The 24,937-nt window shown below is 36.0% G+C and overlaps 1 protein-coding gene across 5 annotated transcripts in view; it reads right to left on the reverse strand.

The window, feature by feature from the left end:
- Positions 1-24,937, reverse strand: part of OSBPL8 (oxysterol binding protein like 8) — a 103,808-nt gene that overhangs the window by 12,414 nt on the left and 66,457 nt on the right. For all 5 annotated transcript variants that reach the window (XM_062584677.1, XM_062584713.1, XM_062584685.1 and 2 more), the window contains 14 exons: positions 23,610-23,680; positions 18,808-18,888; positions 17,897-17,998; positions 16,459-16,662; positions 11,831-11,915; positions 10,328-10,499; positions 7,962-8,196; positions 6,401-6,585; positions 4,565-4,646; positions 3,836-3,934; positions 3,324-3,420; positions 2,875-2,973; positions 1,875-1,972; positions 280-369 (listed from right to left, as the gene is read on the reverse strand). In XM_062584677.1, coding sequence (XP_062440661.1) covers positions 280-369; positions 1,875-1,972; positions 2,875-2,973; positions 3,324-3,420; positions 3,836-3,934; positions 4,565-4,646; positions 6,401-6,585; positions 7,962-8,196; positions 10,328-10,499; positions 11,831-11,915; positions 16,459-16,662; positions 17,897-17,998; positions 18,808-18,888; positions 23,610-23,680 — 1,700 coding nt within the window. The remainder of the gene's footprint in view (positions 1-279; positions 370-1,874; positions 1,973-2,874; positions 2,974-3,323; positions 3,421-3,835; positions 3,935-4,564; positions 4,647-6,400; positions 6,586-7,961; positions 8,197-10,327; positions 10,500-11,830; positions 11,916-16,458; positions 16,663-17,896; positions 17,999-18,807; positions 18,889-23,609; positions 23,681-24,937) is intronic.

Below are 24,937 nucleotides of genomic sequence, written 5' to 3' on the forward strand. Positions count from 1 at the left end.
GCATTTTACAAGCTGAAAAATAATTTTTCATGAACTACGTAAACACATTCAACTTTGCCACCACTGAGAGTTGCAAGCAACATTCTATCGACTCTATAGTAATTCCTGAAACCAAATGTAACATTATAAGCTTCTTGAGCTGACTTCAACAAGATCCTTTTCATGAAAGCAAGACTTACAAATTCTCTGAACTTAGGAATTTATTCTGTAATAGAGTACTATTTTCATTTGTCTTACCTGTCAGCCAGAATTTATAAAGTACTATCACTTGCTACTTACCCAGTGACCCTCCAAAATAGCCAGAACTTCTTTGCCAAGCTTAATCTTCCCTGATATTTGATTAACACTGTCATTGTTACCCAAAAATGGCTGTAAAACAAGGAGAAATGCTTTCATTTTAATATCAAATTACATTTTAATACATGTCAAGTGTTAAGGAAAAAGTACAGTTTTGAAATCTGATGCAAACCACCTTAACTGATTTCAATATAATAGCTTCTGCCTATTTAATCTCAGAAATAAATATAAATACACAGAAAGTTATTCTTTATTTTCTCAAAAGCTTTGCTGGACAAAAGTCTAAGAATTGGCTAAGAATTCTGGAAATAAAATGTCAAATAATGCAAGAAACTGTTAGTGACAATATTGTCTTGGAGGAAGCTGTCACTACTATACTAATTTCACCACTTTGTCCAGGGTTCTTTGTTACTAGGGATGAACTCTTGCAAAAGCACCAACAAATATGATTGCTGGGGATTTCTTTCAACCTTTTTGATAATCTGTACATGTATCCTGTAGGCTGATGAGGTAAAACTTCAATTCATACAGCCTCCTAACTTTTAATTTTCACCTGTAAGTTCACCTGAATACATAGTTTTCCCCTGTACATGCTTCTCCTTTACAAATGGTTGTTCAGTCTCAAATCAATTTTTGTCTCAAAGATACCAGAAGTATCTTTTCAGAAGTGCAAGCCATCAGCATGTAGCAAGGAAACCTCTGTTTCATCTTTGTGAATGGGAAGGTGGCAGTACTACAAATATTAACATTAATTTTACTGCACCTACTTATTAGGTTTTGAACACTCTCTATAGCAGATACAGCTCTCAAAAACAGTACAGGTAACTTAGCCTTGGGCATCAGACTGATCAAAATGCTAGTCAAAACTTTTGCATCATCTTTTCTGAAGGAGTCACAAGCAACTTAAGTTTCATCGTGGATAGAAGAGGGGAACTTGTGTTTGGGCTCCCCTTCAATGGTTGTCCAGGTGGTTCAAAAAGATCCTGAACATTTTCAGCTTACCAAAAAAAAAAAAAAAAAAAAAAAAAAAAAAAATCATGGGGTATAGGTCCTCTTGGCTTATTTTCTATTTTATTCCAACTCAGCTTTCAAGATATCATTAGCACCTTACAAAATGCGTGAGATGCTTATCAGATCACTAAGTACTTTCTTTGTTCTTACAAATTTTCCTAAACACATGCTATTGCCCTGGCAGGAGATAAAATAGACCCTTCTTTTACCCACCACAGCTGATGTTAAGATTCATGCATTTAACAATATTAGCCGTGTAATGGAAGTACCCTTAAAATCAGAGATTAAGGACAGAGTTTTAAATTTCAGTTCAGACTTTGGATCCAGAAGTGTATATTAAACAAACAATACACAACAATATAAGCCCTATTGTTCTAAATTGTTACTTGCTAGATACACAGACGGATATGAGGCAACTGACATGAAAATTCTTCAGTTTGCAGAAAAAAAGACAGAGAACCAACTCCATATTAAAGAAGAAGAAATTAGATCATATCTACAAAGTGACCTGATCATTTATTTTTACACTCATTCTTTTCTGGTGGCCACCCACAGCATTTCCTAACCTTGAGCTTGAATTCAATGGTTGCACTGTAGCCAGTTTTTTCACAAGTGATGTTAACAGTTCCCCCAAGCTCTAAAGTCATTGTGCCATAAAGAATTCCTGGAAACGGAAAGAAAAAGTGTGTTAAAATGAACTGTTGTAACTAAACAAGATACAAAATTTTTAACAATTCCAAGAGTAAACACTGTGGTGTCAGAGGAAAAGTAGAGAACAGTTCTATTTATTATCTCTTCAGATGATCTTTCCTAAATATGAGCATTATCTTTCTGTCAAATAACATAACCCAACCACACACAAACATCCAAGTGAATTACATGTGGGGTGGAAGAATATGCATGCTTTAAAAAAAAAGTATCTACACATGCATTCATTTTAAGTGGTAATTTTTGTCAAAGCCATATCAAACAAATAAATAGAGTATCAAAGATACCCATGAAAAACTGAAAGAAAAGGGCCTACCAATATAATGCCAAATTATTTAATTCTGCTAACTCATTTCCATACATTTCAAATAAAGAAAGTGGTATAGTTGCTAACTGGCCAAATTTTGGCAGAAAATATACAGCTAGACATAAATAGGCATAATTTACATTCAAATAATTTATTCAGGGGTAGATGCTAGCCTGACATTCACATTTACAAGAGAAAAAATACTAGAGAAGCTCAACAGAACTGTTCTATAGAAAGAAAGCAATTCAAATTCAGCTAACTACTATCATTATGACAGATAGCTATATACATACACACACACACACACTTTTCCCATTTACGTTGAGAAAAAAATCCTTCCGTCTGAGTCAAAACCAGATCATTGCTTTAAAAACAACTGCATTTTTGTCCTGTTAAAATATGTTGAAGTCTAGACAAAGAGAAACAATGTTGCCTACGTTCAGAAAACTCTTTGCAGTTGATGAGCTCAAACCCAAGACAATGTGCTGCTTTGAATAATGAGCTTCTGTTCTCAGAACTTTGCCATCTAGCAAGCGAAAAAAACCCACTACCTTTACAATGAGCATATGGCATAGTCATTACGTAATCTTCTCCCCTATTTAGGAATGTTAGTCGTCCTTCTCCATCTAGTATGGCAGATAGCGAATTCCCTAAAATTTGAAGAGAGAATATTTTAGCATGTAGTTTTCCCCTCTGCAAGACAACAGTAAACATTCTCTAAAAATTGAGCAGTAAAATTAAGAATACTGGTATATTCAAGGCTGCAATCTCTCATTTCCAGTGAAGACATTATAAAAAGCACCATCTCCAATTATAAATCAAAACACTGATTACTCCCAAGACCAGTAATTAAAATTTTTTAAGGAAAGGTGAATACAATGATCAAAACCCCAGTTCCTTTAACAGCCTTCTTTTGTTCACAAAACTCTGCTTGTGGCATATGCACACATCTTACACTTCTTCAATAATGGTACATCCAGAAAAACATAATATTGTTTACCATAGAATTTGGACTTGGCCAGAATGCTACCACTAAGGCAAAATCCATCCTTGCGGTTGCTAACGTAGAAGGCAGATATTGGAGGATGGTGAGATACCTGTTGAAAACACACATATTTGAACAAAAATAATGAAACATCACATAAATCTGGAGCTAACAATGACAAAATGTAAAATTCCAAGTTCTAGACATTTTTTAGACAAAGATCAAGCAAACAGTCTTATTGGATTTTCAGAGTTACTCAGAAAACTAATGGCAGACTTTTACTGGAGGAGGAGGGAAGAGAAATGCTGGAAACACCTCTTTGTTTCTCTCGCTTGCTATGTCTCTGCCTGTCACAGAAGATAGACTAAAAGAGACATTTGTAAAAGAGCAATGCTCATCAGGAAAGCCTTTGGAGTATTTTTCATGTATTTAAATCCCTTTTCTGAAATTACCACATCATTTGTCTACCACAAAAATGCTATTAATGTATTTTTCTCAAAAATATTTTTTTCAGTTATTGTAACTACCTGTTCTGCAATGTAAAACGTCTTGCTATTCGTCCTTGGATGAATCCACATGCAGCGGAAAGTCTCACCAAGTATAGGATTGTAGGGTTTTTTAAGTCCCTGAACATAAACAGAAACAGAGTCATGCAACGCAGGTAGAGAACTTAAAAAAATACTTTACCAGCCTGACTGAAGATAAGACCGAGGAAAAAAGAAAAGTATTATATATAATTTAGAACATATTGTACTTGAGTTCATCATCTGAATATTATGCACATTTATTCTACTCTTCGTAATGTGGGAGCCGCACTAAACTTTTCCAGCCTGCATATCAGGACAAACAGAAATTGAGAATTATTGTCCTTTCATCCGTCAATACTGTTTCCCACTAACATGACTACAAAAAGAATATATAGTACAAAGCTAACTGAAGAAATGGAAATATTACTGTTCCCTCTCACCAGAAATATGCCATCAAAGAGTGGTAAACAAAGAAATATCTCAACTTTATCTCAAAAAAATTAGTTCAGTTTCTACTTCAAGAGAAAAATGAAACAGCTGAATATAGTCCATTTTAAGCATGGCTAGTGACCAAAAATGTCTGATTTCCAGTTGTATAAATAACAAAAACCTAACCTTGCTTTTTAAAAAAGTGTAACAACATAATTAAACAACAAAAACATACTCCATCACATCGCAAAGCTCTGAAACTAGACAAAACCACTAATATAACGACAAAATATGCGAAACCTTTGGCTTTTTGTAGAATCCTGACAAATACCACTTCACTACTTTCTTCATACGGTTGTAAGCATTCTCTTCAAGAGCAGCTCTACAAAAAAAAAAAAAAAAAAAAAAAAAAATAGAATAGATCAAACATGGAAATGAATTACATTATGTACTGTTTCAGTTACAACACCCTGTTAATCCCTATGATACATATTATAACTAGGAACCAACCAAAATGATGATATTGTGATTTGCAGTATTGTAAATCTTTCAGTATGATGTGCCAAAACAAACATTTTTCGAACAGTTGTGTCAAAATGTAAATCAAATAGAAGATAAGAAACACCACTTTCAAGACTGAGTCTTTTCTGAAAAGGGAATCTCTAACTGTACAAATGACGAAACATAGATTGCCAGAAACCTACTAAAATAACAGCAAGAATTTGTGTAAATGCAAAATAAAGTGTACGGTAAGTTAGTGTTTCTTTCAGCTAGTCTGTTGGATAAGTTTTCTCTTATCTACAACATACTCCACAGAGCATGAGGAAGCATACATAGAATGTATTTGACCTTTTTTTCTTTTTATATAAGATGTCAATATTTAAATGACCGTGCAGATACAGCAGAACAAAAATTGTTTGAATGATAAAAGAGGAACATGCAAAAAAAATCCTGCAGATCTCAGAAACTATTATGTTCCAGTACTGGCAAAATCCTTCTTGGAAAACTACTCTCAAGCACCTTCCATGCAAATTTTCCCCAAGGTCAGGTCTCGGAGCCAGTGCTACCAAAATATATTGCGTATATAAAGGACAAGATTACTGAAGTAAACTTGAGTTCTCTTAACATTTAGAAAACTCACTTGTCCAAAGAGTAATAAAAATCAAAAACATATTTGAAGTTACACTAAATATATATATATATTATAAATAAATAAATATATATATGTATATATTATATATATACTATATATATTTTTTTAAAATCTTTGACTTCTGCTTCTCTCTACTTCTAACAGGCCCTGCACTTGTGGTGTAATCCATCTCAGAAGACTGTACTTTGAAAACATTCACTTTCACTTTTAGTTTGACAAACTGAATCCTTCCCTCTCTCCAAAATAGAACTGTATCTTTCCAGACCACACTGCGAAACTTTAGGCCCAGACAAGCTCTCTCTCTTATTATATACATAAAGAAAGACATAAAAAAAAATGTTTATTTTCAAAAGCCAACCAAACTTAATCACAAGAAAGAAAAGTAGTGGAGGATGTACAGTATTTAGACCTTTGTATCACTAAATCCTGTTGTAGTTCTTCCATCCACTCCAGTTCTTTGATTTATAAAACATACTGCTTTAGAAAACTGTTCTACTCATGTACAGAACTGAGTTGAACAATATTTCAATTTGCTTCCCTTAAAATACTAGCTTTATTTGAGCGTGTAAATACATCTTAAATTTGTATTTAGTTACAGATTTTTTAAAAAATGCTACCTGGTGCTGTTTTACCATTTTAAATATGCATTCTAGAGGAAAAAAAAAAAACCAAAAAAACTCTAATTTTGAGAAAGCTTCTGACCACTCTCTAAAAGCTGAAACAAAAGTGTCTGCAGCTGAATTGTTATTAAATTACTAATAGGAGACAGCCTCCAAGATGTACCATATGAGCTCTCAAGCGTTTAGCTTTCAAAAACCTAAGGATATTTGATGTTTGATATTTTGCTAGAAAACACTCAAATGCAAATTAAGTCACAGTCTGGTCAAAGAAGAGCACACAAAGAACAAGCATTTTATCGCACCTGTTAATCAGTTTTAGTTTAAAAACAAAAATAAAGTAAATCAAAGATAGGACTGACTCACTCAGACAAAAAGTCTGCATGGTAGTAATAATCGGATAGCTTGTCCAGGAAGGAACGAGGTTCCAAGATAAACGTAGGCAACACAACCTTGGACAAGTCCATTCCTGGACGGACTTGCTTCAGCAGTGTCCAGATCAGACTTTTGTTTTCTTCTGATACTACTTCTGTCTGAGCAGCCTCCCCAGCCTAGGATGAATAAAAAACTGCTTACAGAAAGGCGAAACAAAGTAATTTTTTTAAGAGATCAACATATTCTAAGAATGTAAGGAGAACGGAAAGCTGGATACTCCAAAGAGGTGAAGTAACTATGGGAGAAAAACCAAGTTCCTCTGAACACACATATGATATACCTTTAACGCAGGATGCCAGATTTATTATTCAGCATTAAAAACTAGATTTGTTTCATCAGCCCTAAAATATTATAGAAAAATTGGAGACAACATTGTTCCAAAGTCCTCCCTTAGCTTTTTTTCTTCTAGGTATCAAGTATTTTCCTGTGGTCTCATGAGCAGGATTTATAAAGCAAAGAGTTGCTAGCCTATTAACTTTTCCCTACCATGAAAGCTGCCGCATTTATGCTTTTCATCTGCCTTGACCAGTCAATGGTATCAGTTGTTTTCCCTCAAAGAGCTACTTAGAGTTCAGTGAGCAAAAATGGCAGCCCCCAGCATGCCTCCTTTCTGTCCAAGAGACAAGATATTTCTCCTTACAGCTTCTGAAATCAAAAGCAAAGGCTGTAGGAAAGCTAGCCTTCTTTCCAAAACAGTTCTAAAATGCACAGTCAAGAACTATCTACCAACCTAAACTTTTCTAAAAGGACATGTAAAAACAATACTAGAAGGTAACAAAGCACCAAGCAGTTATGTCCAGTAGGTATTAAAAAACAGAAAATCTCTCATAGCTAGTGCTTGAGAGAGATTTCTGTAAAAGTTCATTTTGGTTTCTGTTACGAAGCTTTTAGGCATCTTAACAGAGAATTAAACAAATCTCCCTCATATTTGCCTCATGTAGATGCACATGACAACCTGCACAAGCGGAATGATAACTTTGGGCATTGTGGTAGAATCTAAAGCAACCAAAAAAGGACAGCAAGCCTTCTACTGAATTCTGCAAACCCCAAGGTTCCTTAACACCTATAAAAAAAAAAAAAAAAAAAAAAAAGGAAAAATGGAGGGCCTCAGCTTGCATTAAAACATTTACAGCTCCTACTTCATTTGAAGAAAAAATGCAAATAAATTAATAAAAAAGCACTTAGAAACAACACCAAAAGGATAGAGACGCAGTCAGCTTCTCTTGCAGGTGGTCCTTTCAAAAAAAAAAAAATGCTTTCAGTTTGAATAACATTCCAAATAATCTTCCCACTAGCTTTCCTCAGAATCGCAGACAAAAGCACAACAGTGGTATAGTACAGTAGAACATAGGTAGAAAGAATTTTTCCCCAGTATTGCTAAAAACATGAAAGCCAATCCTGCAAGTCTGTTTTCCAAACACGATTTGACCCCTAAAATACCAGCTTGCTCTTTGGAAAGGAGGTCTGCCCACTACATAAACAGCACTTTTACCTCCCCAAGTTCTTCATGACCCTGTTCTAAATAAGTAGTTTCCTTAATATCAATTGGTTCAGGATCAACGTAGGAATCATCCTGTCGCTCTGATGTGTCACTGTCGCTTTCTTCACTTTTCCCCAATCCATCATTATCAGATTCATCATGATCATGATCATTTTCCTTATCAGATTTGTCAGAGTACAGGTCTGGATCTTTAAACTGATGCCTTTCAATTTCACTGTCATTTAACCTACAAAAAATAAAGACAAAATGAATATTCAACTCCACATTTTTGTTTCCAAAACAGATTCTTAACAAAAATACAAAGCATTAATGTCGCTGAGTATCAACATGGATCTGGCAGCAATGTCAAACTAGCCTTACTGAAGTAATATAGGATGCACTCTTGGCACTGAAATGTTATACGCACTGTCTAGTTTCCTTATATTTTTACCTGTTAAACTCTCAGATTAGTCTTCCCTATATTCACCACATACTGGCATGGATGTAGATCAAAAAAGTCTGGAAGTATCTGTAATCTGTTCACTGTTTGTTAGAGAAGAAGTTATGTTTGGTAACACTTCAAATAACTTATTCATAATATTTGTTTGTGCAACTGCACGAGTAGACAGCTAACCTAAATAACAAGATTCAACTAATTGTTGCAATAGCACTATAGCATAATGGGAAAGAAGCAGAAAGACTTCTGCAGAGTTTGGATAAACAGGATTGCACTAACAGGGTGGGGAAATGGCTCTCTACTTAGGAGAAAAAGATGAAATGAAAAAAAAAAAGACATTCTTTAATTAAAGTTGTATTTCAAACAAGTCATTAATTGGCAGGTAGAGAACATTGCCTCTTCTCTCAGATAGTATAAGTAAACATTGATTTTTTTCAAAGATAAAGGAGTTGCTTCAGGTGAGAGTTAACCTTCTTAAGTTTTTTGACCAAGCCACAGCAGAGCATGCCTCAGTCTTTCTGGGAGGCTCTGCAACTGCTTAACCTTAAGTAGAAAATGTGTAGGGTAGTGTTAATACAGAGCTAAAACCACCCTCTCCTGTCAACCTCATTAAAATTGAGCCTGAACACTTTTTGTTGCTTAGATAGTTAAATACTGAACACTCTTAGAATAGGCTACGTGCAAAAAGCTACTTAATTAAAACATTAGTCTTAATTAAGCATAACACCTGTAACTAATTGCTGTGATTGTAATATGGGCCAACTGAAGAGTTCCTATCTACCAAACCAGAACATGAAGACATTAAATTACTATTCATGGCTACGGATCTTCAGCTGAACTGTACAAAGTAATTTTGTTTTTTCATGAGAGAATGGAAGGAGCAGGAACTTCCACCATGAGACTGTTTGGTCATGTGGACAGGGCCATGAATTGGATCTGAGGCAACAATTCACTTTTTCTCAGACTATTTATGCCAGAAAGAATCATGTTTTTCACAGTGCAAAGCTTTACTCACCTCAAACACAGAAACATACTTTACCAGCAACACAAACTTCCTGCCCACCCAGAAAAGACAGACAGGCAACCAACTCTTCATATATGTGAGGGATTATTCAAAATACTTTTTTAATGTCAATTGGAAGTATATTGAATTTGTGGAAGATTACTCAGAAAAATCACGAACAGCTCAAGCTTCAGACCTAGTTATTTCAGATAAAGGAGTATACCTGTACTTTCTAAAGCACTTTGCTGCCACAATCAAGGTGTTTGAAAACACCATTTATCATGATTGTTTAACATTATTTTTATGAGAAAGTTCATTATGCTCCCAAAAATCCAGCTGGAAGCATTTATTAAACAGAACAGGCAGTTACTCAAATGTACTTAGACGCCGGATGCCACATGATAAATTTTTTTCACTTTCTGATACCAAAAAGGCTGAAGAGATCTAGGTGTAAGAATTCAACTTAGTGCTGTTTTTGAATTGAATGACTTAACATAGTGTCTAAAGTATTATTAATTCATCTGACAATTCAAAGCTAAAACATACTGAAACTGTTTAAATAAATACATTATTCATACTTCAACCAAAGACCAACAACATATATTCACATCTACCAACTTTTGTGAAGCAGGTGAAGCAGATATGAGAGACCAACTTAAGGACACCAAAAATTAAACACTAACAATTGAACTGAATATTTAAAACTTACAGATAAGATATCCCACTTTGAGTTCCTTGGGTCAAACCTTCCTCTGTACCCATTTTGCTTTTACAAACAGAGCAAATAAGGCATCTAAAGGGAATTCAGGAGCAAAAGAAACTGTAAACTTAGAAGGAGATTCTCCCTCTGGAAAACTGAAGTTATCACTATGAGGTTTTGCCAAAAGGACAATCAGGTTTAGTAATTATTTTACTTACGGGAAGTTTTCTCCACTGTGTAAGTTGTTAGCACGAAGCAGACCATAGAGAGAGACATGTGTGCTGTCTGCTGAAGAGTTCAAATCATGTTCTTTACCTTCCCTAATCATTGTACGTTTAAGCAGACTTGAACATTTCAAAGCCAATTCCAAAGCATCCATCCAACACCTGCCTAAAGAAAGATTTGTTATTAGAGTAAAAATTAAGTATTTGAGCTATATAACTTCAGTTTCCTAATTTCGTAGTCCTTTCTCAATCTGTTTACCATACCATCAAAGGCACACTTCAATAGAAAAGGAGTTGTTCTATGTTTCATGCATTGGATTTTTTTTATAATCTGGTGACAAAAATCTGGTGGTGACAAAAATAACTCACAGCTACCCAGCTCTGCTACAAGATATGTTTCAGGGTAGAACAAGCAGGGTAAGCTATGCTCCTGTTACACTATATTGTAGTATTTCTTCCTTTAGGTAAGTATTATGGCTCCATCTAGGCCCTATCTGTCGGATTCCTCCAAAGTTGCCTGCACCATACTCTAGTTTTGAAGACTAAGTAACTTCATCACTTAGCAAAATTTGCCAATGTAATACAGTAGCAATGTGAAAAAGGCTCTATAATGGTAACATATAAATATCATTTCAATATAAAGCTTTGGATATTGTAATTTTTTGCAAAAAGTCATGTAACTAACAGAAAATAATTTGTTCATTCTTTCCATTCCTTATTTCTTCATTACCCTGTATATAATCAGTTTCCAACTTTGCAAGTCATTAACAATAAATAAAGTTTTTAAATATAATAATGAAAGCAACATAAACTTACGCTTAGAGATTAGTTAGAATAAATAACACCAAAATGCCACTTCTCCTATTCTCTTTCAACTATACTATTTTTGTTAAAAAAAAACACCTCTTGATTTAAAGGCAAATAAAGTGCTACTTTTAAAGTTTGCACAGGTAAGCTTAATTAGCCAACAGAAGGAAAGCAGCTGCTAAAAAAAAGTTGCACAACAGTCTTAAATTCTGTTTCCCTTTTATAACTTTTCAAAATGGTTGCACTAACATTGAGCACCACCTCCCCTGTGATGAAGAGTTGTTACAAAGCTGTATTTTGAGGGAATTATTATTGCTAGAGCTCTGCAATGTTACTGTATTTTATCATACATAAATGGTTGCATTAGAATCAAAGTATGTCCACATTAGTGAAGAAAACAGGTTGAGTATTAGATAAAAATTAACATAATGAAATCCAAAAGTCCTTTTCCTCCTCTACCCAACCATAGCAAGGGAACTGTATAGAGCCCAATGAGTTTCTTCAAGTCAATCTTCTGCTTTAAAAACACGAAAAACTTCTAGTATCAACACAACCAAATGTACTACACAAACAGAGAGCTTTAATAACTATGGAACTGCAAACACAGAGCTGTAATAGATATAGTAAAAGAACTAATGCCATCTTTTTTCTAACAAGTTCTCAAAATGTGGAAAAATACCATTCATTTACCATCTGATTCTGAAGCAGCTCGGATGATCAAATAACTGCTGGGTAACGGCTGGGTTATAGAACCAACTGCTTCACCTTTTGGACCCTTGAAACACATAGAACAGAAGCAACAGCATTAGATATTCAGTTTAAGCTGACACAGTGCAGGTCTATTTGCCGTCACTCAGCACCATCTCATGAAAACATGAATGGAAAGATGGACAGCCCTCTTTTACTGGATTTCTTCTTCAGGGTCTTCACTCTAAGTAGCTCCCAAATTCAAACCCACTTTGAAGAGAAAGATCTTTGGCATTCAGATAGTTTTGGTGCCTTTTTTTTTTTTTTTTTTTTTTTGGTAAATCATACTTGGCATAGTAACTTGCAAATGCTCTGCTGATACCACTTACAGCAGGAAGACAAAAGCATCAAAAAGAACCCCTCAGGGGGTGACCCTCACTTTTCAGGGATTACAGAACATAGAGAGATTGCAAGGGACAAGCTATTCCTTTTTAGCTCAGTATTTGACCTGAAGGGGTGAGATTAAAAGCAACCAGAACAACAGGCACTTCTATGAGGAGGCTAAAGAGAGATCTACAACAAATGCTGTCAAGTGGAATAGCCTCTTCTTTTCTTTTTTTTTTTTTTTTTCCCCCTTCTCTCCTCAGAAGCCAGCTCTTCTCCACTCCCCACTCTGGTGGGGATAAGAGCAAAGATTCTTCTAAAGACTCCTAATAGGATGCTATGGTTCATAAAGCACAGCAAGACACAAGGGCAAGACAAACCATGGCAGAGAACAGGAGGCCCTTTTCAGTGATCCACTCCATGCTGCTCTTACATGACAACGCGCTTGGCTTCTCAGCACTGTGCTGTGCTCCAGCTCTGCAAGTTTTCTGCCTGCCCTTAGAAGACAGATAAGTCACTCACTCTACTTTTACAGAAAATGGAAGATAACTCCACCCACCCAAACACTAGGTATCTCTATAGATTCCCCCTTCTTCCTTTCTCTTCAACTTCTCCACTATCCAATAGTCAATTCACAAAATATTTAGGTGCCCAACCTTAGACTTCAATGCAGCTGGTGCCCTCCAAAAAGGTCTATAGAAGGCTCTTAGATGCTTAAGTCCCTCTATAAGGAGTATCAGCAGGACACCATGACACTGTGTTCAATCAAAAGACAGAGAGAGAATTTAAAATGCCAAATTTTAATTTCCACAATGAAGCTTTGTGCATTTTGAATTTAAAAACTATTCCGGAAGACCCTTCCATTTTTGCCAAGCATTGTTTTGGAATAGAATACCAAGCAACCACTTTAAGGCTCCTTTGAAAAGTTTACCTACGGAAACTTTAAGACAACTGACAAGCAAAGAGGGCTGTATTAAAAAAAAAGAGAGAAGAAGGAAAGAAAGAAAAAAAGAAAAAAAAACACTTGAAGCTATCACTGAAAGCTGTGTTAAGCCTGCCTAACTGATGAGTTAACACATTTTGGTCTTGGTTGATTTCCCCAGAGAAGCCTAATGAAAAGCTAGTACAAGGCTTAGAAGAGGGAATTTGAAAGCAAGCAGAAGTTTTAGAGCAAAAGCAGGTAAAGGCAGATATTTTAGAAGCAAGCATATGAAACAGCCAAAACATTTCTGAAAGTGGGAAGGGAAAGTAGCAAGGAGTGCTAGTGGCACTTATATACTGATACACACAAGCCAGTGCTGGTGTAAATGATGTTCAGTAACTTCCGAATAATAAGTACAGAGTAACAGCAACCCAGGTGTTAAGAGATTACATACTGTGGCCCTCCTTCAGAACGAGCTGAAAGGTGCACCTACGAAAAGTGTTGGGTGAAGGGGAAATATGAGCATTAGGCATTAACTATACAAAAGCCACGAGAGACAACACCATGCAGGAGCGCTCCTCGTTTCCAGGGCAGATCGCTGAGTAGGCACGTGGGGCAATGACCTAGACTGGTGTCACGGGGAGGGAAAGGCACCGCGGCACGGCGCAGTGCATCACGGCGCAGCAGGAGAGGTGGCGCAGTGCTGCGCAAAGGCCTCAGCCATCACAAGTCCTCCAACTCTCAGGTTACACAGCATGGACTAAGGGCAGAGCTCCGCCCATGAGACCTGAGTGTAAAGGATATAGTAAACTATGCACCAAATAACTGTAATTTGGGAATGGTAAGATTGCTGCTGTGAAAAGGGTATACTCATAGGTGCCTTGACACTGCAATCATTAGAACTGAGCAAATTTGCAGTGAACATTTAAGTAGACTGACTTCTTTTGGAGTAACTGCTTGTGGATCTCAATTTCCTGTAACTGATCAGTGTTTCAAAAGCACCAGGCATTTTTTATTTTGATGTCACAAGCTATGAATTCAAAACCAATCATCTGTATATTAATACTCTTCATGAGAGAGACATTAGTTAGTTTCCATTGGTCAGGTGACTTTATTTGAACTGTTTCTGTTCCTGATAAAATGACTGTACAAGTACTCAAATGCAAGGTAACAGCTAAGTTTAAAATTCCACTTCCATAGATTAAAAAAACTGCTAAATTTACTTCTTACAGAATAATCATGCCAATAAAACTCAAATGTCATGAACGTTCATAGAAAGTAACAAAAATAAATAAGCAGTCACACTTTTAATTAAATGTATTAGCGAAAAAATATTTTCAGTAATTTTTCTAGGTAGCAATCTCAGAAAACTAAAATGGCATCAGGCCTCAGCACGTGAAAAAGAATGAGCAAGATACAGTGCATCAGCAACCCTAAAGCGCATGAGGAACATCAAAGACCACAGCAATAGGCTTACAGGAGCATGTTAAGTGACTGGCCTCAAACTACTGCAGAAGAGAATTCCCAATTGCCAAAAGTGGGAAGCGTGTTCAAGCAAGAAAATCTCCTACAGTACTTACACCTGTGTAAATATTTTCTTGCAGTGCCATTTTCCTAGGCTGATGGCAAACAAGGTTCATTTCATCTTAGACTTCAGGCTTGTTATGGTAAATCTACTCTATAAATTAGTCATTCGCTATTATGATTATGAACGTTTGCCTCACAGTAATAAATCTTTAACTAGGAAGTTATAGTTGACTAGGAAGACAAAGCAGAAAGTTTCAAACTTCAAGGCCTTTCATCTAATTAAAACTAGTAATTCTCAACTGCAAATAGCCATACCAAAATGAACAAATGCCACTCCAGCTCTCAGCACATTTAGAATGGACAATATTAACTTGTTCAGGTTCAAATTTTGACCTACCTTAAAAAAGTAAAAATCTGGTGGGCCATGTCCTCTAAATTATAAATATCTAGTTAAAAAAACAAACAAATCCATTTCTCATTGCAAAGCAATAAAGAAATATAAGACTGATTTTGTGATCTTCTGCAGACAGGCCACCACTTGGCAATGTACGTACACATGATCAAAAATCATTAAGTCACATCAACACCACATCATGAAGCTTTGTAAAAGAGCATGAGGTTTGTGTTCTGCAAATGCGAGATCACGACCAATCAGTGAAAAATCCTCCTGAGGAATATTAAAATAGAATTATTCTAAAAAGTAACAACAAAAGATTTGATCTATGTGTCGTAAATTTCGATAATACTGATAACGATAATACTTCAGGAAGAAGACCTCAAATAAACATCAGGAATTACACTTTGACTAAACTTCCCGGTCTGAGATAAGGAAGAAGTAAAAACAGTGTAGTGCATTCCACAGATACCACAGCACCACATCTATATCAATAAAAAGATTCACAAGACACAGTCTCCCAACTAGTATTTGTATTAAGACACATGTCACAGAGGACATGCTTATTCTTTATGACAAGTGCATTAATATCGTACAATGATTTCAACTAAAACAAGATGTCATTTCAGGAGGTAAATACATTCACTTTTGCTATGCTTCCACACACCCTCTCCCTGTGTACACATAAAACAAAGCCTATTAGTTTGTTTATTCAAGTATAAAAAAAAAAGCAAATTCTGAAATAAACATCCCCATGATAAACTGAAATAATCCTTAACTGTGCAAAACACACTAGGCTTTTCAACAATCATGGGCTAAGAACTACTAACAATGTCATGTATGACAAAACAAGCACCAAAAGTGAAGGAAAATATTTCATCTTTCTAAAATTTCAGCAAAAAAAAGGAACATAAATAAATAATAATACGTAATATATACTACTATTGAACAAGGAAGTCATTTGAATGGTTTTATTACATCCTTAATAATAGAACTGGAAGCCAAGAAATGCTTATAACCCATCTCAGCTCTCACTTCCTTCCTTAAATGTCCGATCCTACATAATGATTGGAAGATCAGATTGGACTGATGTAAGGTACAATGCTATATACTATACTCTTCTTCTGTTCACACCACTGTCAAGGACTGAACTAATCTCTTTAATGGTATCTCTCCATACACCACACTTAAAGCTATTTAAGCATATAGAGCAGTGCAAGCTATATAGCATAAATCAAATACTTTTTATAATGAGGAAGATTAAATGTTGAAGTTTTACATTCAGAATAGACAAACCACTTAAGCTTTAACAGAATATTCAGTTCAACTTTTCATTAAAGGTTGTTTTCACTCATAGCTGGTAATGCTAATAACACGATCAGTTCTTAATGGACGACCACTAACCTTTACAGCCCATATGGACTGTTCCAAAGGATGAAAGAGTTTGAAACAAAAGCCATCTTTTTTAGAAGGTCTCTCAATCAGTTCACAAGCGTTCAGGAGCACTGTTCCTACCCACTGGCCATTTTTGGGAGTTTTGTAAATAAGCAAGACTCCTGGTTTTAGTACACACCACAGCTTGGTCCAGCTTTTTAAGGTACCACGAATCTAAAAGGCAAATAGTTAAAATTAAAACTGAGTGAAGCCAGTAACAAAACCATCTCCTCTAACAAAGGGTAATTAAAATTTAAATTACTTAGTAGCTTTACTCCAAAGATATATATATATATATATATATATATATACATAAAAATGTGTGTGTGTGTGTGTGTACACATGCCTACATGCACATACATATCCAGATCTGTATGTATTTGGAGATTTAATCTGAAACCTCCATGAATTTTCCTATTTGGAAAATATTTTATCACTAACATGACATTAACATAGATATTTATATCTTTATATATATCTATATCTTTGAAAGCAGAGTTCCTCTGAAAATAGACCAAAAGTCTGGTAAGAAAAACAGAATAGTTTTGAAATAACAGATCTCTCTCATATATATATATGAGAGTTATAAAATATTTTTCCCTTGGATAAAATCTCTTATAAACAGCTGTTAACTTCATTCCATACATGATAGGAGAACCTTTCAAATCCCCAAATTTACATATCTGATTAGGCTGCTCACATCAATTCTGTCAGCTCTGGAATTCAATTCTTTCTGCAACTGCAGAACTGAATGCTAATCTATGTCTGAGTAGCATTCTTAGCCAATTTCCTCAATTTTACAAAAAGCTGGAGAAATTTTTCTCAGAGAAACTATCATTCAGAGCTAATAAAATGAGTAATGGATTTTCCTGTAAAATTTGCAAGAAATGGGTTTACAAATGTAAGGAATTAAACAAATAGACTGCCTTACAGATAGTATTTAGTGTCATCAAAAGTAAGAAATTAATTTTGCACCTTTTATACAAGTATTAGGGGACAATTAGTTCTTAAGAGAGGAAAGAAAAATAACAAGGAAGAGATACATAAAGAAGTCTGTATTCAAATACCTAACATACCTGAATGACTCACTACTGCAACAGAGCTTAAATTCAAAGTGTGAAACAAAAGGACAAAATAAGAGTCTGAAAGCCAACTCATCTTTGCTATGCAATTGCTATGTATACTACAGAGATGCATGTGACTATGGTGACTGCAGTAAGTAAGAGCTCGGTTTACTCCATTATTCCCCTAGAATTTGAGCAGAAACACTCTGGGATGCAATTAACAGCTCCTGTGCTTGTAGAAAAACATTAATCAGCATCTAAGAGATTGAGCCTTTTCTATTCTGGTGAGAAAGCAGCCAGCAGATGCTAGATCTTCAGCTCAGGTTTCACACTTAAATTCTGACCTTCAACCAGTCAGCCATAACAATAACTGATGGGTCTGTGATAGTGCTAAGTAATTCTTTCGTAGCTCTCTTCTTCTCCTCTCTGTAATTTTTCTTTTGAACCTGTAATTAATAATAAAAATGTTTATAATGCCACAGACATAAACAAGTAATCACAGCACAAAAGGTCACCTATAAATATGAGTTAAGGAACAACCTTCTAAGTTTAATTTGCAATACAGGTACAGAGAAGTAGCTTTTAAGTACAATAGAGCGACTTCAATATATAAAAGACTTTTCAAGACTGGCTACTTTAGATTCTTCTGCAGTTTGTTTTTAAGACTGAGGATCATGAAAACTCTTATTAGAATCACAGAAAAACTTCCTTCCCTGGTTTAAGTAAAAATCAGAGCCAGATTCAGATTTACAGGTACATTATCTTGTCAGCCATCTTCATTCACCAATTACTTTCCCTCAACAGTAGAAATTCATGGTGGTATAATCTCCCCTCCTTTACTGGCAAAAAAATATACATTTCTCCTGCCACATTATCTGTCACACAGTGCAGTTCATTCCTGCTACTACACAGGGACAAAGCGAGCAGAAAAACTGTAGGCACTGCAAGTTGTAACCTTGAGAATTCCTTTTACCATTTCACTGCATGGAGTAGATTATATCCTGAGGTCCTTCTAACCTATATTATCCTATAATTTTCTCTCACCCTAAAGACTACATTACAGAAGCCCATACTCAAGTTAATAGCACAGTAAGATTTGAAAACTGAAGAGCATCAACAACACTCCATCTCAAAATACTTTGATATTCCATAGAGGTCTCATCACTACTTGGCATTAGTTTTCTCACTGGAGAATATGGTAAAACTACATGAATATGTTTACAGTCTATGTGGAAATACTTTGAAATCGATTCACCTTGAGAGATTCCTTTTTTGTAAGCTTGCTTGAAGATAAAGAGATGTCCTTCTCTGAGCCATTGAAAAGTTTGGATTCAGACTGAAATTCACAAAATGCAGAATAAATAAGAGACAATAATAGATACCAGGATATACTGCTGCTTCAGGCACTTTCAAGAAAAGTGTTTAAAATGCATAGGTAGGTTTACAAACATCCATTCATATTCACTTTTCTTCTGTTTCTTTCACATAAAAAGTAATATGAATCATCTGTTTATGGAGTCTTACCTCATAAAAACTGTAAGTGCAAAAGGAGTTTGATTTTTCCAGAAGCTGAATTATATACAGTAAATATTTAGCACAAACTCTGTTGCTCAAGTGTCATATTCTTGACTAGCTAGGCATTATTTTGGCAGATAGAGGATTTCAGGGTTTTAGGAAAACCCTGGTATTTAAACACCAGGAGAGTCCACATGTCTGTCATATTCCTTCATCCCCAACCCCTAGTCCCAATGCCTTCATAACTTGACAATTCTTCCAGACTGATTGCTATAAAGGCACTTACCCCATGACCCATGAAGGAAAATAAAGTCTCTTCAGTCTAGAATTTAATCTATTCTATAAATTCTCAGAGTACAGCTGACCACTAAAGCTACTTGCTGTGCTCCTTCCTTCCCAGTCCCACGATCTGACTATTTTTCAAGTCATCTTAGAGAAGCTCACAGTGCCACTAGATAGGGGAATGAGACACTCCAGGTTGTTTATAAAACCTAAATCCTCATTCATGATAGGAAAATATGCTGCCTCAGCACCACATGATTTTTTCCACCCTTTCCCCATGTCTTACAAAGTTCAAAGTTTACTCCTTTGCATCTGTTGCCTACTAGTTAAGAAGGAACTGAGGCCAACCAGATTTCTCCCGGGATCCGGAGGACGGACATACGGACAGACAGATAAAAGAAAAAGTCTACCACAGAGTTATCTCCTGCCATTCCTACTGCAATTCAGGGAACATTGAGCACAGATCAGCTACACATATGATAAATTACAAAGAGTTTAGATTTGGTTCCCTCAGAGTTCCTTCCTAGGGGAAAAAAGGGGGGGAAAGGGGAAAAGAGGAAAAGGGAAAGAAAGAAAGCACTTTTGAAAAAGCTTCTAAGCTTTGTAAATTCAATGACACGGAAAACTGCTTCTTAGTCTAGTCAACGTTTCTGAATGGTAATCTGAAATCTCACACTACAATGCAAAGTTTATTCACTGAATTTCTATTGTGGAGTAAAATGATAGTCAAAAACATACAAGTATTGAGAAAACTAATGGCTTAACATGATAATAAAAGTAGTGCCTTTAAATATCATTTTTGTCCTAACACACAGATCACTCAAACCGAAGAGATAAATATTTAAGAATTACAAACAAAATAAACAACAATATAACCTTGGTCTGACTTTGTCGCCTCAGAATTAACCGTTTACACGGGTCTATTTAGATAAGGCTATTAATTTGTTATATTTCCCAAAAAGTCAAAATAGTCAAACAAGCTTTTATTTGTTAAGTGCCAAAATTAAGCTAGTTTTATTTCAAGGTGAAGCACTGTTATTTTGTGTTAACACTAAATTAGTTTTTCCTTATTTGTTTCCACTGTCATGCACAAAGCATATTGCCAGAAAAAGAACCAAAAAGATAACTGCAATTAATGGCAAGAAGTAATCCTGCTGTCTCAAAATCATTTCAGCAATTGGTGCTTCTGACTTCCATATATATCTTGGAAGAAGGAAGGAATCCTTATTATTAAAGATATGCTCTTAACACTCTAAATATAATTTTAAGACAAAGATAGAACTTGAAATTTAGTAATTTAATCCCTCTGTTTTGAAGTTAAAGAAATACTGTACTTTAAACGTAGGAACAGAGGAGGGAAAAATGCTTATTGCTATCTCATAGGAAGAAATAATTGAGTTGTTATGCAAGATATAACAGAATAACTTAAGTAAAACATTTATAAATAATATAGTTGCTCACTAACAGAAAGCTAATGCAATCTAAATTCCATAAATAGTTAGGCCTCCAAACACTAAGTATCCCAAGTTACAAAAATTAATTTTCCCACTACTATGACACTATATTCACCTGTAGAATAGAATCTGGAATAGGTTGGAGATTCAGATATTTTTAAGCTAATAACTGTCTCAGTGCTACCTGCACACATAATAAGCAGCAGGGATCCAAATGTAAAGAAGAGAATATTTTAAGAGAACCAACTGCAATTCCCAGTGAGGTAACTTTATACTAGGTTCTGGGCAAGTCTTGTTACTGCTTTTCTCATCTATATTTAGAAAGAAGAGATGTTACTTAACCTCCATAGCTAGGACAGCCAATTGTCATCTTCTGTTTGTTTTATATTATTTGTGGGGTATAAAGGAACCACTAGGCTTACTAACCTACACACAGTTATTGCAAAAAAAGAAAAATCTACATTAGGATAAGTAGAAATACCTGTCTCCTCTTGGATAACAGAAAAATGCAAGTAAACAAGGTAACAGCAAAGTATACAGAGATTTAAGATTCTGGAGAGAAAGCAATCAAGAAAAATAAGCACAGGGAATAAAAAAAAAACACATTAGGTAGTAAGAGGTGAATAATTAATAGAGTCTGAAATAAATCCAAGTTAAAACAAACAGTTTTTTTTTGGTTTTTTTTTTTTGTTTGTTAAAACAAACAGTTTTAACTTGACTTCCAAATCAAGAATGATTTCGAGAATTCTGACCAAAATATTATATTGGTCCAGAAGCAAGCTGAACAGTAAAGTACCCTTCCCCGAGCTCCCTGACCAGTGCCACTCTAGGGCGGGGTAAAGCCGCAGGCGCGGCGGCCCGCGGTTCCCATCAGACCCGCGACAGCCGCTCCAGGCCCGACTCCTCCGCTGTGAGGTCAGCGGAACCCACCTGCCCTTCCCCAGGGCAACGCCGATGACGTCATTTAAGCAGGGAACTGCTACTGGATATCTTCAAGTCACTCTGATTTTTTTGAGTATCTATTAAACATTTGTTTTAAATGGAGGAAACAGCAACTCCTCTTTAAGACATTGATATATGAAATATTTTTTTAAAATGTGTGCAGAGACCCCGAGTGCATCCCCTCTTCCTCCGAGCGGCTTCCTCGCCTGTGCCTAAGGGCAGCTCTGATGTGGTGCAGCTGTTTAGTGTTGGATGAAACTGCTATGAGAAGAGCTCTGAGAGAAAGCAGTGAGAAGCAGGCATCTCCCCCACTTCCCGGGGAGCTGTGTTTAAGCTCAGCCCTTTGTCCTAGCCCGAGCTAACGTTACAGACACGTCCGTGTCTGGCCTCATACCTCATTGATCTGGCCCCCAAGGATTTTGGTCGCTGGCTTGACCTCAGCCCTGCTTCATCACCAGGGACTTGCCTGGCAGTGTGGGCTCTTGGCTGAGGCTGGCTGCCACCAGCAGCCCAGCTCTGCTCACCGTGCCCGGCTGCTGTGGGACCGTGCTCCTCCTTGGTAGGCTCACCTTCCCCTAGGGAGCAGCCTGCTCCTGCTGCACCCTGACAATTGGTTTTAAGCATCTGTTATCATGCTCTTCCTTTGTAAAAGCCAAAAAGCCAGTCGGTGCACCAGCAGAAAATACAAACATGCATACTTATATAACTTAAAGCATCTTTAAACTCTATCCTGTAGTGATGCTTGAGGGAGAAAAACATGCAACTTAAACTCCTCAGTTCAGTGATCAAATCATACAGAACTTCCTCCTTTGCAAAATGCAGTTTCTCTTTTTCTCTTAAAGACATTAAAGAAACCTGTTTTATGCAATATTTAATAAAAATAGTTTTACAGAACCCCACATTCTAAATACTTAAAGAATACTAGATAAAAAATTAGTGCATTGACATGCCAGACACTTCTTGCTGATCATTCAGACACTGGAAGAGGAGACCAGGGATCACTATATAACAAGAGCAAAGGTCTTTTTGGTTACTCCATGGTAGTCCATGTTTTCTTCCTTTTTAAAGTTTAACTCTCCCAAGACGTTAGTGCTGTTTCAGGTGACTGCAGCGTCTGTCTCTCAGTTCCAGTATGTACTGTCTCAATTTTCACTGTGTCTCAATAAATAAACTTACTTTCTTCTTAAAAAAAAAAAAAATCTCGGAACTCTCAGAATAAAGTGATTATTAATTTGTCTGACTCCTGCCTTTTCCATTTATATAAGACTGCCAGGGAGTATAAACATGCATAACAATTATATGTAGTTTACTGTACTACTGACCACACTTTCATTTGTGCTCTCATTGCCTCACAGAAATGGACCTTTATACATGACTTCTGAGGTACAAAAGCCCTTTCAATAAACAGAACAAAAGAATACATGCAACTACGCTTTAGACTGCAACTTTGTAAGTGATTAAAGCTTTTCCAGTTACAGTTTATTTAGCATTCTTATAAGAAGATTTGCTACAGCTTAGTGAACAGAAGCCTCACCCACATCTTAAAGGATTGTAAATTCTGCTCCATACAAAGAGTTGGTCTAAATCTATCATTACATTTGGCTAGGCAAAACTGGACACCAACATGACAGCAAGAAGAATCCACGTTTCCTTTTCACTAATCTGGACTGTAGATTTCCATGTGATGTTACTTTAAGAACTGTATTAATAAACTTGCTTTAATCTTTATCTATTGCTAAACCTGAAGAGAAATCAAGATTACCTACAATAAAAGTTAAATACATTTCTATTTAATAAAAAGAAAAGGTATTCAAATCTTTTGTATGCTGACATTTTTAAATCAGTTCAAGGCTGCTTTCCTTACCTTGCTTTTTGATATAGAATGTGCTGGGTCCTCTTTACTTTGTGACACATCGTCCTTCCCTTTGTCAAAACCTTAGAGAGAGAGAAAAAAAAAAGATGCCGTTGTTACAAACAATTTGCATATGTTACATTTTACATGAGCTAGTCTTTGAAATAAGTTTAGCAACTTGTCTTTAACAAACAAATGCAAGCAAGTCAGATATTTCTTTAACAATGTCCCATATCATTTCAGCATATAGCTTATCACAAAGATTCTACTGAGATTTTTTTAAATTAACATTGATTGAAAAAGTAGTTTTCAAATGATGCATACACACACAGGCAAAGTTAATACCCACTCTAGGCCAGAACAGCTATCATATTTGGATGGTGCTGCAACTGATTCAATAACCTGACCAGTCAAAACTGTAGTCTGCAAAATTTTGTCCTTCCCCTTGCCCCCAAACATTCACTTACACATATACAGTATACCCCTCCAAACAAAGCCTTGTTCTGTTTATTTCCGTAGCTAGAAATAATCTGTTAAATTCTGGATGTGTGAAAGCATATCTACAATATAGATTCAGACTACCAGCTAGTTTATTGGAAGAAAATAAGAAAGACTGCTTATACTAGCCTTGAATTCATACTTCAGCTTGACATTGCACAGGTGTATGTATGAAGCTTTACATTAAAGCAATCCAAATCCCACATTTATTCTATTTGAAAGATTCATAATATAAATTCCACGTTTTATCAGGATCCAAAAAGCAAAGTGAAATAACAGCTGTAGCCAGTACGTGTGTGACAACGGAAAGGAGGTCAAACTGCTAACGGTGCTGTTACGCAGCTACTGCAAGCCACGGAAAAGCACACTATCACCTCAGTGTGTATTAAGGAAAAAGAAACTGCTATACATATGAGACATCTTAGTAAACCATTTTGCCTGAACCAGGTCTGTTCCAGTGTGAACTCTTATAAAGAGGAATAAAACAAATTTCTCAATGAATTTACCTAGGTAAATAAGAGATGCCACCATTCACACGGCTTCCAGATATAAAGCAGACAAATATGAACTCATACACAAGTTTCAGGAATAATCCTGCCAGCCAAAAAGCCTTGCATCACTCCCGAAACCAGAAAGAGCAAGCCTTAGCCCACCAGAGGGCACTACATCAACACAGAACTTGTAAATAGCCACCAGTGCTCTCCTCAGCTTCCTTCTCTAGGCTGAAGGCTTTTGACTTCTCCAGAACTGGAAAAGCTTTATAAACTCTCCGCAGCAGTGTTGGGTAGCTTGTGTTTCTGACGTGGGATGTTTTTGAGAATTGGTATCTTTGCCCTTCCACA

Source organism: Rhea pennata, chromosome 1 (assembly GCF_028389875.1).
Source record: "Rhea pennata isolate bPtePen1 chromosome 1, bPtePen1.pri, whole genome shotgun sequence".
Taxonomy (NCBI): Eukaryota; Metazoa; Chordata; class Aves; order Rheiformes; family Rheidae; genus Rhea; species Rhea pennata.